The 11,903-nt window shown below is 42.9% G+C and overlaps 3 protein-coding genes across 3 annotated transcripts; 2 read left to right on the forward strand and 1 right to left on the reverse strand.

Annotated features, from left to right (window-relative positions):
• The first annotated feature begins 870 nt into the window (after nt 1–870).
• On the forward strand, nt 871–3,857 carry mettl6 (methyltransferase 6, methylcytidine). Its single transcript, XM_069656892.1, has 5 exons — nt 871–1,253; nt 1,630–1,764; nt 2,003–2,173; nt 2,382–2,523; nt 2,887–3,857. Exons 1-5 carry the CDS (start codon nt 927–929, stop codon nt 3,039–3,041), a joined length of 930 nt encoding a protein of 309 aa, XP_069512993.1. The 5' UTR covers nt 871–926; the 3' UTR covers nt 3,042–3,857.
• A 975-nt stretch (nt 3,858–4,832) lies between these two features.
• On the reverse strand, nt 4,833–10,212 carry LOC138584423 (uncharacterized). The gene is made up of 3 exons (XM_069656654.1): nt 10,104–10,212; nt 6,620–6,946; nt 4,833–5,048 (listed from the first exon to the last, which is right to left on the reverse strand). The coding sequence occupies exons 1-3, from the start codon at nt 10,171–10,173 to the stop codon at nt 5,044–5,046; spliced, it is 402 nt and encodes a 133-aa protein (XP_069512755.1). The 5' UTR covers nt 10,174–10,212; the 3' UTR covers nt 4,833–5,043.
• LOC138584422 (E3 ubiquitin/ISG15 ligase TRIM25-like) lies at nt 7,588–9,593 on the forward strand. The gene has a single exon (XM_069656653.1). The coding sequence runs from the start codon at nt 7,588–7,590 to the stop codon at nt 9,235–9,237; it is 1,650 nt and encodes a 549-aa protein (XP_069512754.1). The 3' UTR covers nt 9,238–9,593.
• Nucleotides 10,213–11,903: the final 1,691 nt, after the last annotated feature.

The following is an 11,903-nucleotide window of genomic DNA, read 5'->3' on the forward strand; positions in this document are numbered from 1 at the left end:
CCGCGGCTAACCCTTTAGCAAAACATCCCTTACGTCATCGGTCCCTCCTCTTCCGGTTTTGGTCTGGCTGTCACATAGATATACACTAAATAAAATATTGTATATTTTCAATATGTATTTTTGTATCTTTTAAATTTAGATTCAAACAGTACAGTTGCTAAGTAACCAGGTTAGATATATATAAGTGTATATATCTAGGTAGCTGTCAAATGTGACTGAAAACTGGTTACTTAGCAACTGTACTGTTTATTTACATTTAAAAATACACTTAAATTTAAAACGTGATCCAAAAATACCCATTGATAATACAGAATATATTTTAATTCAGTAGTCAACGATAGATAGTTATATTAACCACATAAATAAACAACTCAAATTGTAACGCTGCATTTACGTGCTCCTCCGATGCTCGGAGTTCCTGAGTTATAAAGTCGTATATAACGGTTCAAGCTTATACCATATTACAATTGACAGAAGAAACAAAAAGTGAGTTTTAAATACGTCAATTGATAAAAAAAAATGTTTTGTCCCATCGAGGCAATCCTTCATGTTTCTCTGTAATATAACTTTAATTCTGTAAACCTGTGTACCAAATTTCTTCTGAGACTTTTAAAATTGTAATTCCGAATTGAGGGCGCCTACGTGAATTTTCCATCCGGAAAGTCTTTTTTCCGATTATTCCTACACCCCGTGAATGCAGGGTCAATACCACACGGAAGCATTTGAGTGACGGACAAGATGGATGTCAAATGTGGGAAAATACAACTTGGTGCAAGATTTTAAAACTTTATGTTAGTTTTACTGTAATTTATCCACAACAAAAAGGTTGACGTAAAGATTATTGAGATGTTTGCTTTCCCATAAATTATCTATTATTATCCACTTTACCGACTGACACAGGGAGGCAGCAAAGCCCGAGGCTTTCTATGAGCATCATGGCACAGACGAAAAATGAATGTATCCCTGGTGATATAAATATATCATCTCAGGAGGAAGAAGTGGGGCCAAAGGACGGATTGTCTCCTCCATGTGTCCCCGGACAGACCAAAACCTCCTCGGCCAGGGTTTTAACCCAGGAGGAGCTGGACAGACTGAGCGGTGAGCGGGCTCTGGTGTCCGACTTCAAACAGATGAAGTTGGAAAAAGACGCTCAAAAAAACTGGGACTTATTTTACAAAAGAAACACGACGAATTTCTTTAAGGACAGACACTGGACCACGAGGGAATTTGAAGAGCTTAAGGCATGCAGAGAGGTGAGGAAGATGTTCTGGGATAACATTTCGCCAAACTTTATTTAAAATAATGCAATTTTTGTGAGACGTTACTTGTCTGCATTAAACACACGCTTTAAAGAACATAAAATAAGCTATTTAAAACTGTAAGGGTCTCCATATAATTCTAGCATATAGATAAACCATCAATTATCAGAACAGTTTCCAACATTTCCAACTTGCATGTTCTCCTGTAAATGTTTTGGAAGAATGCTTCAGGAATAAGGGGTGCAATGCAAAAGTAATTTATAAAATTACCTCAAAGTGTTCCTACTTTCTTCTTATCTGGAGCTTTTCAAGAGTAGCCATGAATAAAACGTAAATAGATATCTGTGCTGATGTTTTTTTGTCCTGCCAGTTTGCGTCCCAGAGGCTGGTGCTGCTGGAGGCTGGCTGCGGAGTAGGAAACTGCATCTTCCCTCTGCTGGAGGACGACCTCAACATCTTTGTTTATGCCTGTGACTTCTCACCGCGAGCTGTTGAATTTGTCAAAGTAAGACATCTTTCCATCAAATTATAATAATAATAATTATATAAGAGGAGGGCTCCTTCAGGCAATTCTAAGAAGACTTTTTATAACATTGGTTACGAGCCTTCTTACTGGCACTTTTTCTAAAAAAGATTGGCTGAGACTTGGACAGATTGTACAGCGACATTCCAAAGTTAAGATAAAATATAAAGCAGGTCAGGTCATTCAATAATACAAAACTTTATCCGCCTTGTGTCGACAGCAAAACCCTCTGTACTGCCCTGAGCGCTGCAGTGCCTTCCAGTGTGATTTGACCAAAGATGATCTGATGGAAAATGTGCCCGAGGGCAGCGTGGACGTCGTCACGCTCATCTTTGTACTCTCAGCCGTCCACCCTGACAAGATGAAGCTGGCTTTGCAGAACATCAGCAGGGTGAGAGCAGAGACGGCAGGGGGGAGAAACCCAGTGCAGGGTTCCTTAAAAGTTTGGGGAAAAGTTGACTTGAATTGATTATTTCTAATTAAAACCAGTTCATCTAAATCATTTAGATAAATCTCTGATGTAAGCGTAATTAAGTGTGTAGTAGTGTCCCTAATACCATAGTTCAAATGGTGTAATATAACAAACATGTGTCTTTAAGGTGCTGAAGCCCGGAGGCATCGTCCTGTTCAGGGACTACGGCCTACACGACCACGCCATGCTCCGATTTAAATCCGGCAGCAAACTGGGGGAGAACTTCTACGTCCGCCAAGACGGCACCAGGTCCTACTTCTTCTCTAAAGGTCAGTGAATGACTCAGTCCTTTTTATGTTCGTTTATGTCATTGAGACGGTCCTCAGAATAGATCGGTGGATTGATTGTAGATGGATATAGTAATATAGGTAGATAGATAAATGGTGTGAAAGTCGATGCAACAATCTCTTTGATTATACATTTAAACATTCATGATTTATGTAGTTATCTGAGAAGTAAACGGTTCATCTTTTCCAGACATTAATGGCTGCAGATATCACATAAATATAAACATTATAGCTCACATGATCATACTGTAACATACGTGTAAACAGTCTGGACGTGTATGGAGTTTTAAAAAGGAAAGTGTGTTGGATCAAAAGAGTCGGTCTTCTCTTTCCGTCTGCGTTCAGAGTTACTGGCTGAGCTTTTTGAGGAGGCGGGCTTCGAGTGCGTCACCAACGACTACGTCCTGAGAGAGACGGTGAACAAAAAGGAGGGGCTGTGTGTTCCCAGAGTGTTCCTGCAGAGCAAGTTCACCAAACCCAGCCAATCACAGAGCTCCTGATGTCACTTAGCGTGTCTGTGGACTCATAACTCTCCAAAGAGGCCAAGAAACTTAAGACTGAGAGGTCTGCTTCACTTTGGATGACTTATGGTATTCATTGGGAGAATTGGTCGCCTCACTGCTACAGAGGGATCCTTATGGCCGAGTGTCGTCACTCTTCAAGCAACAAACAAATAAAGTGCCTGTACTGGGAACTTTACAGGTGGAAATATGTGGAACTATATGAACATTAAGCACATAAATGCCAACAGGAGCAAGATTGTTCAGGAAGGCCCATAGCTGTATGAAGAGTGAGTATCAGCGACCAGTTTAAACCCCATTTCAAAGACGTGTTGTAACTTTTATCAGCCTGAAGCATCACCACGAGAAGTCTTCTCTTTGAGCCTTCAAACTTTTTCTGTCTCTCGAGAACAAACAAATGTTTTGATTGACTCTGATATAATTTTCACTGATGTTACAGCATTTTTTTTTACCTTTCATTATGAAAAGGATAAGGCTTTAAAAATTCTGGAATTCCCCTGTGAGTAAGTTGGATGAATTTAGGTGATTTGATCTGTATAAATTATTCCTAAAACTCAGTTTTACATCTTGACAAAGGTGTAATACCTAATAAAGTCGGCTGTAAATCAAGGAGGAGTTTAATAATCTGGTTTTGTACATCAACATTGTGATTTTCAGTTGTCTTAAATCTTCTATTCCATGACAAACTTTTTAATAAAACTGAAAGTTCAGATGTGCAAATTGTGCTTTTATTTTGATAATTGTTTTGCCAGTTTTGTCAGCATATGTACTTATGATGTAGAAACACACAAAAACATGGAGATAGAAGGGTCATTGTTATTTGGTATGTGTTTTAAATATTAGGTCTGCAGGACGCGTCGGCATCGTTCAATAAACTAAATATCAAGATGTTTGACTTTCACTTTGTCAGAAACAAAAAAGGCACCAAATGTGTTTCCATCTCTAGAGCTGCACCCTTAGTGTGGCTGAAATGTCTTGTGCTTTTCCTACTGTTACTTGACTCCCTTCAGACCTTTCTCAGGGTAAAGGGACACAACGTGTATCAAACACAGTTCTGTAAGTACTCAGATATCCTTTTACACAGGTCAGAGACCCCCAGCGATGTCACGTAGGCGCACATGATGTGTTGTTTTCCTCTGTAATCTGACTGTGCACTACTGGTTGCAAAACGATGCATTCATAGCTGCATAGCTGATGCCGTTTCCTGTCCTGTGGTTTCGCTCTCGCAGAGTATGATACAGAACGGGGTCATGTTGAAATGGCACCATTATCTGCAGATGTGTTCTTGGATATCTCTGATCTCAGGTTTTAAAGCTTTTCAACTTTTGCAATAAATATTTGAGGTCAGAATTTGATAAATTGTACAAAGAATAAAAAGAGGTACAGGGCGCTCAGAGCGGTACAGGGCGCTCAGAGCGGTACAGGGCGCTCAGAGTGGTGCAGGGCGCTCAGAGAGGTACAGGGCGCTCAGAGAGTTACAGGGCGCTCAGAGAGGTACAGGGCGCTCAGAGTGGTGCAGGGCGCTCAGAGCGGTACAGGGCGCTCAGAGAGTTACAGGGCGCTCAGAGAGGTACAGGGCGCTCAGAGCGGTACGAGCAAAAAACAGCCTCGATTCTAATTTTAGTCTTTCATAGATGCAGCGACTTTTCATACCTGACTGCAATCAACTTTTTCTCCTTTCACTTTAAAAGTGTTTCTTTCCTGTCAATAGAAATCTTCTTACTAGCAGAAAACAATAATAACAATAACAATAAATAAAGGAGTCCCATTACAGATCTTTTATTTGCTGAGTTTAGGCCACAGACACAATTGTTAAACACAGAGACAAAAAATAAACCTTCTTTGTTCAATTTATTTTGTTCATGTAAAATAAAACAGCGACGAGACTTCTCACAGTATTCTTTTGGAACATGCAGCCTTGTTTACTCGTCTTGTTTGAATATTTAAATCCTTGGTGAGCCGAGCCACATCAGCCCGATGATCAGTCTGCAAGAGAACACAACAAAGCATCAGTGTTCGCCTGCAGTATGAGACGGCCTCTTTCCCTCCACAGTAAAGAAACAACAAACTAATTACAAATGTTTTTGCATTTAACTAATATAATAATAATAATAATAAACAACTTTATTTATATAACACCTTTTAAAACACACAGTTACAAAGTGCTTTCCATGCAAGTAAAATCCTGCACAGACAGACAGGCTGACATTAAACACATACATAAACGTGACACAAGCATACCAGCATATGTTCATACACACATACAGTACAAGCATAATGCAGACAGACAGAATTCATGCAAACTCTAACCTAAAGAAATGCAGTTTGTTCTGCAGCATGTTTTTAGCAGCCGTTTAAAACTGACCACCGATTCGGCCTGATGTTCTGACTGTTCCAGAGTTCAGGGGCCGCAACTTGAAATGCACGATCAACTCTGGATTTGAAGTGTGATTATAAACTGATGAAAGGCATTGATCGGAAGAACGGAGAGGCCGGCCGCTAGAATTAGGGCTCAATAGTTCTGCAATGTACGCAGGAGCCAGGCCGTGCAGGGCCGAGTATGTGATTAATAACATTTAGAAATTGATTCTGGTCTTTACTGAAAGACAAAGAAGAGAGGCAGGAGTTGGAGTGATGTGAGACTGATGACCAGTATTTGTCAACAACCTAGCTGCTGCATTTTGGACCATTTGGAGGCGTGCTGTTGAGGACTGAGTGAAGCTGGTGAGGAGGGAGTTACAGGAGTCTGAAGACGACTTTTGAAATATGAGGCTCAAAATTCAAATGCTGGTCAAAGGGAACACCGAGATTATTAGAGGTGGTCTTGATATTACTGCTGAGGGGACCAATATTGTGAACCACCGCCTTATTAAAGGACCGATTACAAGGACCTCAGTTTTATCACCATTAAGATGGAGGACACAAAGAGGTATATAGCAGGATTTATCTGCAGGAAAACAATAATCTGCATAACTTTTCACGATGTCCAGGAAAAGTTCTCAATAGATTTCAATCCAGACCAAAATAGTGGACAGGCAGAGCTGCTGGCAATTTTTATACAAGTGTTTTTAAGGAATTAAATCCACTCTTACTTACAATAATGAAAGTTATTAAAAGTCCTGGTCTTTTTAAAGCTGCGCCCACTGTTTTCATATGTGTCAGCGTTGTGGAATCGCTCCATTGTTTCAGCAGGCTGCACGCCACAGGCTGCAATGACAGCAACATAATGCGCCCGACCAAAGTGCGACGGCTGGAGCAGATCCATTTTTGTTTTGTATCAGTCATTTAAAACGTTTAAAAAGAGTTTTAATTTGGGCCCAGGTTAAAAGGTCACAGCATTCAGGGTGCCGGTTTAGCTCAGCAGTTAAAGTCCAGATTATAAAGAGGCACAGCCCTCAACGCAGCGGACCCGAGTTTGACCCTGACCTCCGGCCCCTTGCTGCATGACATCCCCTCTCTCTCTTCCCTCATTCTCATCTCTTTCACATAATAAGGTAAAGGCAAACAATCAGAATTCTGTTTAATATATGTTCATACGTGATCACATCATATCTGACCTCTGACGGTGACCTGGATGGCACGTCCCCTCGCAGTGTCTTTATTCTCACATTCAGCATTGCACTGATAGCGCCCGCTGTCCTCTGGTCTAGGGTCCAGAAACTCTGTCACCACCTGTCTGTGTCTCATGTTGCCGTCAGTGAGGGTCTCGTTCACTGTGGTGAAGTACTTCCTGGGGTTAGTCAGCTCAGCACCCTCCTCCTCACGCCAAGCGACATGAAGCAGACCACAGATCTTGACGTTGTAGAAGGCGTTGCAGGACAGTCTGAGCGACGAGCCGCTGGCAGCAGTGATGGGGGTGCGTTGGGAATGGATCTCTAAGTGACCTAAGGCACGGGGGAAACATCTTTATCATCTCTTATCTATGTACTTGAAATTGAAATACTAGAAACAGGTAAATCGCTGGTCCGGCTCTGTCCATGTGTCCCTAATATGTAAATATAGATAAATAAATGTTTTTCTGGATGTTACGAGCCAGACTTTTTCTTGGCCAGGAGCAGAAAGTACCTGAAGTCTTGTCATCATCGACTGGTGTCCATTCACCTCCATCCCACTCAGAAAACTGCAATATGTGCAAATCTGGATCTTATGTCCGTCCTCCTTGATTTCATCAACTGTTTCTAACCACACACAAATGCACAGCTGCCTGGACATCATGGCTGCAAACGGAAGAGTCCAAATCTGAGGACATGACCTCCTTCTCTGTGTTCACTGTTTAGTTTCCAACTAGCAGCTAAAGACATTAGAGACATGCATGCGTTATTGCCAACTGACACCGAGCTTAAAAGTCCTTTTCTTTATCAACTGCCTCATTTCAGCAGCTGTAAACCAACTGAGTCACTGAGTAACTTTCCAGATCGCTCCTCTCTCTGGAACGTTGTAAAAACCTGTCCACCACACCCTGTTCCCTCCCAGAGTCGATATGATATTCAAATAAACTTTACTTTCACATTCATTATGAAGCAACATGGCACTGCAGCTCGACCAGGAGAAACTCTGCTGTTCCATCTGTCTGGATCTGCTGACGGATCCGGTGACTATTCCCTGTGGGCACAGCTACTGCATGAGCTGTATTAAAAGCCGCTGGGATAAAGAGGATCCAGAGAAAATGTGCAGCTGCCCTCACTGCACACAGACGTTCACACAGAGGCCTGCCGTGGTGAGGAATGTCATGCTTGCTGATTTAGTGGAGGAGCTGAAGAGGACAAGACTTCTAACAGCTCCAGCGAACGTTGCCACACCTGGAGACGTTGCCTGTGATTTCTGCACAGAGAGAAAGCTGAAAGCCCTCAAGTCCTGCCTGGTGTGTCGGGTCTCTTATTGTGAGCAACACCTTCAGCCTCACTATGAATCCCCTGCCTTTGAGAAACACAAGCTGGTTGAACCCACCAAAAATCTGCTGGATAAATTTTGCCATCGTCACGATGAGGTCATGAAGATTTTCTGCCGCAATGATCAGCAGACCATTTGTATTTTCTGCTCCTTAGATGAACATAAAGAGCACGACACCGTCTCAGCTGCAATGGAAAGGAACGAGAAGTCAAGGGAGCTCGGGATGAGCCGGCAAAAGATCCAACATCGAATCCAGGACAGGGAGGAAGATGTGAAGGTGCTTGAGCAGGAAATGGAGGCTATCAATCGCTCTGCAGATAAAGCTGTAAAAGAAAGTGAGAAGATCTTCACTGAGCTGGTCCGTCTCATCGAGAGAAGAATCTCCACCGTCCAGGAGCAAATCCGATCCCGGCAGAAAACAGAAGTTAGTCGTGTCAGAGAGCTTGTGGAGCAGCTGAAGGTTGAGATCGCTGAGCTGAAGACGAAGGACGCTGAGCTGGAGCAGCTCTCACACACCGATGACCACATCCAGTTCCTCCTACACTACCCTCTGCTATCGCATCTCACTGAATCTACAGACGCACACCGCTTAAATATCCGCCCTCTGCGATACTTTGAAGATGTGTCGGCGGCTGTGTCAAAGGCCCGAGAGAAACTAGAGGACGTTCTCAAAGAGGAATGGCCGAACATCTTACAAAAAGTGATGGAAGTAGATGGTTTACTGCCGCAACCAGAGCCCAAGACCAGAGAGGAGTTCCTACAATATTCCCGACGACTCACACTTGATCCCAACACAGTTAGCACATGGCTGTCATTATCTGACGGGAATAGAAAAGCAACAGTAATGAAGGAAAAGCAGATATATTCAAGTCACCCAGAGAGATTTGTTGACTGGCTGCAGGTGCTCAGTAGAGAGAGTCTGACCGGACGTTGTTACTGGGAGGTGGAGAGGAGCAGAGGGATGTCAGTCGCTGTCGCATACAAGGATATCAGCAGAACAGGGAATGAAAGCGGATTTGGAAACGACGACAAGTCTTGGGCGTTGGGATGTTTCGACATCACTTATTATTTCAGACATAACAATGTCAGAACTCTACTCTCAGGGCCTCAGTCCTGCAGAATGGGAGTGTACCTGGATCACACGGCAGGAACTCTGTCCTTCTACAGCGTCTCTGAAACCATGACTCTGCTGCACGAAGTCCAGACCACATTCACGCAGCCTCTCTATGCTGGACTTTGGGTTTATTGGGCTGGAGACACTGCTGAGTTGTGTGAGCTAAAGTAGAGGTAGGCTTGCCTTTCGTTGCACTGTGGACTTCTGAAAGGTTGGCTGGACTTTGATGTCTTCCTCCTCTCAAATTCAGTTCGCATTTTGAGTTCTTATTCCTCTTTGAACATCACTTTTTGACCTTTAGAAACTTCTGAGTGGCAGTGTGGAGCCTGAAGACACTCGCCTCCCCAGTGTTATAAGTCTTCACGTGTCTCTGTTCCAGTTCGTCATCGCCGTTCTCCGTGAAACTTTTGTCTTTGTCAACTTCCTGCTCCGAGACTCCTCGCGGCTCCCTGTGTGTGTGTTTTCACTAGTTTTCGACCTTTTGTTGGACAAACAGCCTGGATTCAGTAACCCTTTGGTTTTTACACTTTGCCTCATTTTTGTGTTTGAATAAATCATTTATAGAGTCTGCATCTGGGTCCTCTCCTTTTTGCTAAATACGAAACGTGCAACAGGTAGTTTTCACCTTTACGTCTCCTCCAGGCAGCGTGTTTCAGAGAGCTCTTAAAGCTGTACAAACACACGGTCAGTGTAATCACACACAAAACCATCGTGTGCAAAAAGCTTTGAGAGTAATAATTTTGAGCTTTAATTACTACACATTGGGACATTTTCTAACTTTTCAAAAACGTGTAAATCCCACTATCATGTTACTTACGAGGATATTTATAAGCTTTCCCCAGCCTGGTCTCTCAGCAGGGTTTAGTAACAGACAAAAATAGTTTTTCTCAAACTAAACCACTTCTGATAACATATTTAGATATGGTCCACAACAAGAAGTATCACAGCATTACCATACACGGTTTGGCGAAACTGCCTTTTGAAGAAGGAAGGAAAAAAGTGTGAAGAAGCCAGTAAATTTCAAGTTGTTCACTAACCTTTGTCCTCTTCAGACGAGGCACACAAAGTCACCAACACCAGCACCACTGATCCAGCTAGCCAAGACATCCTCAGCACACAAACTTCAGATGCACACGAGGACCGCCACACGAGTCACAAAGGGCTTTGCAAAATGAAAGTGTCAACAGTGTGACTTTACAGTTGCTGAGATGCAGGTGATGTTTGTGTGTCTGCTGTTGTGTGGGTGGAGGATACGTGTGTGTGTGTGTGTGTGTGTGTGTGTGTGTGTGTGTGTGTTCATACAGCACTGTTTCCATTTCCTCTGACCACTACACACTTTGTGTGACACACTTTACTTTGTTGAGGTCTGTGTTGTACTTGAAGGCTCTGTACTGTCTGAGAAGGGTCTCAAGTAGTTTGTCTGCTTTCACTGAACTGCAGTTATGTGTGGATGTAATGAAAACAGATGTGTTATATTGTTAAGCTCTTTTCTTTGTCCTTAAAGGTTTAATAAGTAGCAATTTATTTTTAGAAATGTAATATAAATCATCACTTCTGGGCCTCTCTACATGTGTGTTAGTTAGTGTGTGTGCAGACCCTTGTGAGACCCTTCCCTCTGCATCTATTCTGTCGTTTTGCTTTGCACGGGATGTTTTCAGGAGGGGCGCTGTCGTGGTTCTCTGAGCCAATCACAGCACACAGGTGAGTTTGGGAGTGGTTAGAATTAGCAACTGGGCCCCATTCAGACCGGCGAACACGGCGACAGAGCGATGCAGAGTTGGCCTTCTTTCTGTTGTTCAGAAAGTACGACAAACTCTGACAGTATCACAAAGATGAACAAAGGACATGTTTTATACCTGCACCATTATACCGTCGATGTTTTGAGCAGCATTTCAAACCTGTTCCCCTAAAATGGAGCATTATTTGAAATCTGTTGGATCTTGACTTTAAAATAAAAGTTGCACAAAGATTTGCTGTGAAATGTGAGTTTGTTATTTTTGTCCCATTGACGGTCAGGAGATTCTCTTTATTGGAGTGGCCAGTGCAGTCACTGGCTCTTGACCACGATGTGGTACTTTTAAGAAGGGCCCATCAGGACAATCCAGTTGTGGGAGTTTACGGAAGCTTGGTGGGAAATCTCATCGGATTTCCGCTACCGACTGACAGCTAGAATTCTGAAGGTAAAAGTAAAAATTATTTATGACCGTACTGTTTTTACTCGGATCAATAGAATGAGTCACTGTTGATTGTTTAAATTTGTAACATGTGATACTCTAATGGAATAATAGTGGAAGTACGGAAGCCCTAAGCGGACATGTATCTCGACGTAATAACGAGTTTTTATCGGTTGTTTAGTCGAGACTTATTTATCTTGAGATAACAAAGCTGCACCACCGTCACATGATCATAACTCGTATCCCCAACCAACATGGAAACAGGCTCAACTTGCCTTGTTCGTGCGGGCGATGGCAGCACGGCATGTCCTGCTCTGTGACATCACAGCGAGCAGCCTGTTGTTCTGTTTTCTGGATGGCCGGAGAATGATCCCGTTCTCTTGTCTGTGAAGGTTCTCAGTCATGCAGGTCAGTCCGGTTGCCTTTTGGATTAAGCTTAGTATCCCGTTATCACGAGAAAACCAGCTTTGATGTCTCGAGATAATTAAGTCGAGATCTCGAGAAAACAACCGGAAATAACTCGTTATGACGGGAAAATGGCGCGAATATAGATGCCATGTGCGCCTGTGTAAGCAGCAGAGCCAGCAGGGCAGAGGGCAGAAGAGAAACAGGTGAATCCAACCTACTTTTTGGGGGTCGTGGCTAAAAAAAGTTCCTATAAAG

This window comes from Semicossyphus pulcher, unplaced genomic scaffold, assembly GCF_022749685.1.
Source record: "Semicossyphus pulcher isolate SPU_LCO1_2020_fin unplaced genomic scaffold, fSemPul1.0.p SCAF_9, whole genome shotgun sequence".
Classification (NCBI taxonomy): Eukaryota; Metazoa; Chordata; class Actinopteri; order Labriformes; family Labridae; genus Semicossyphus; species Semicossyphus pulcher.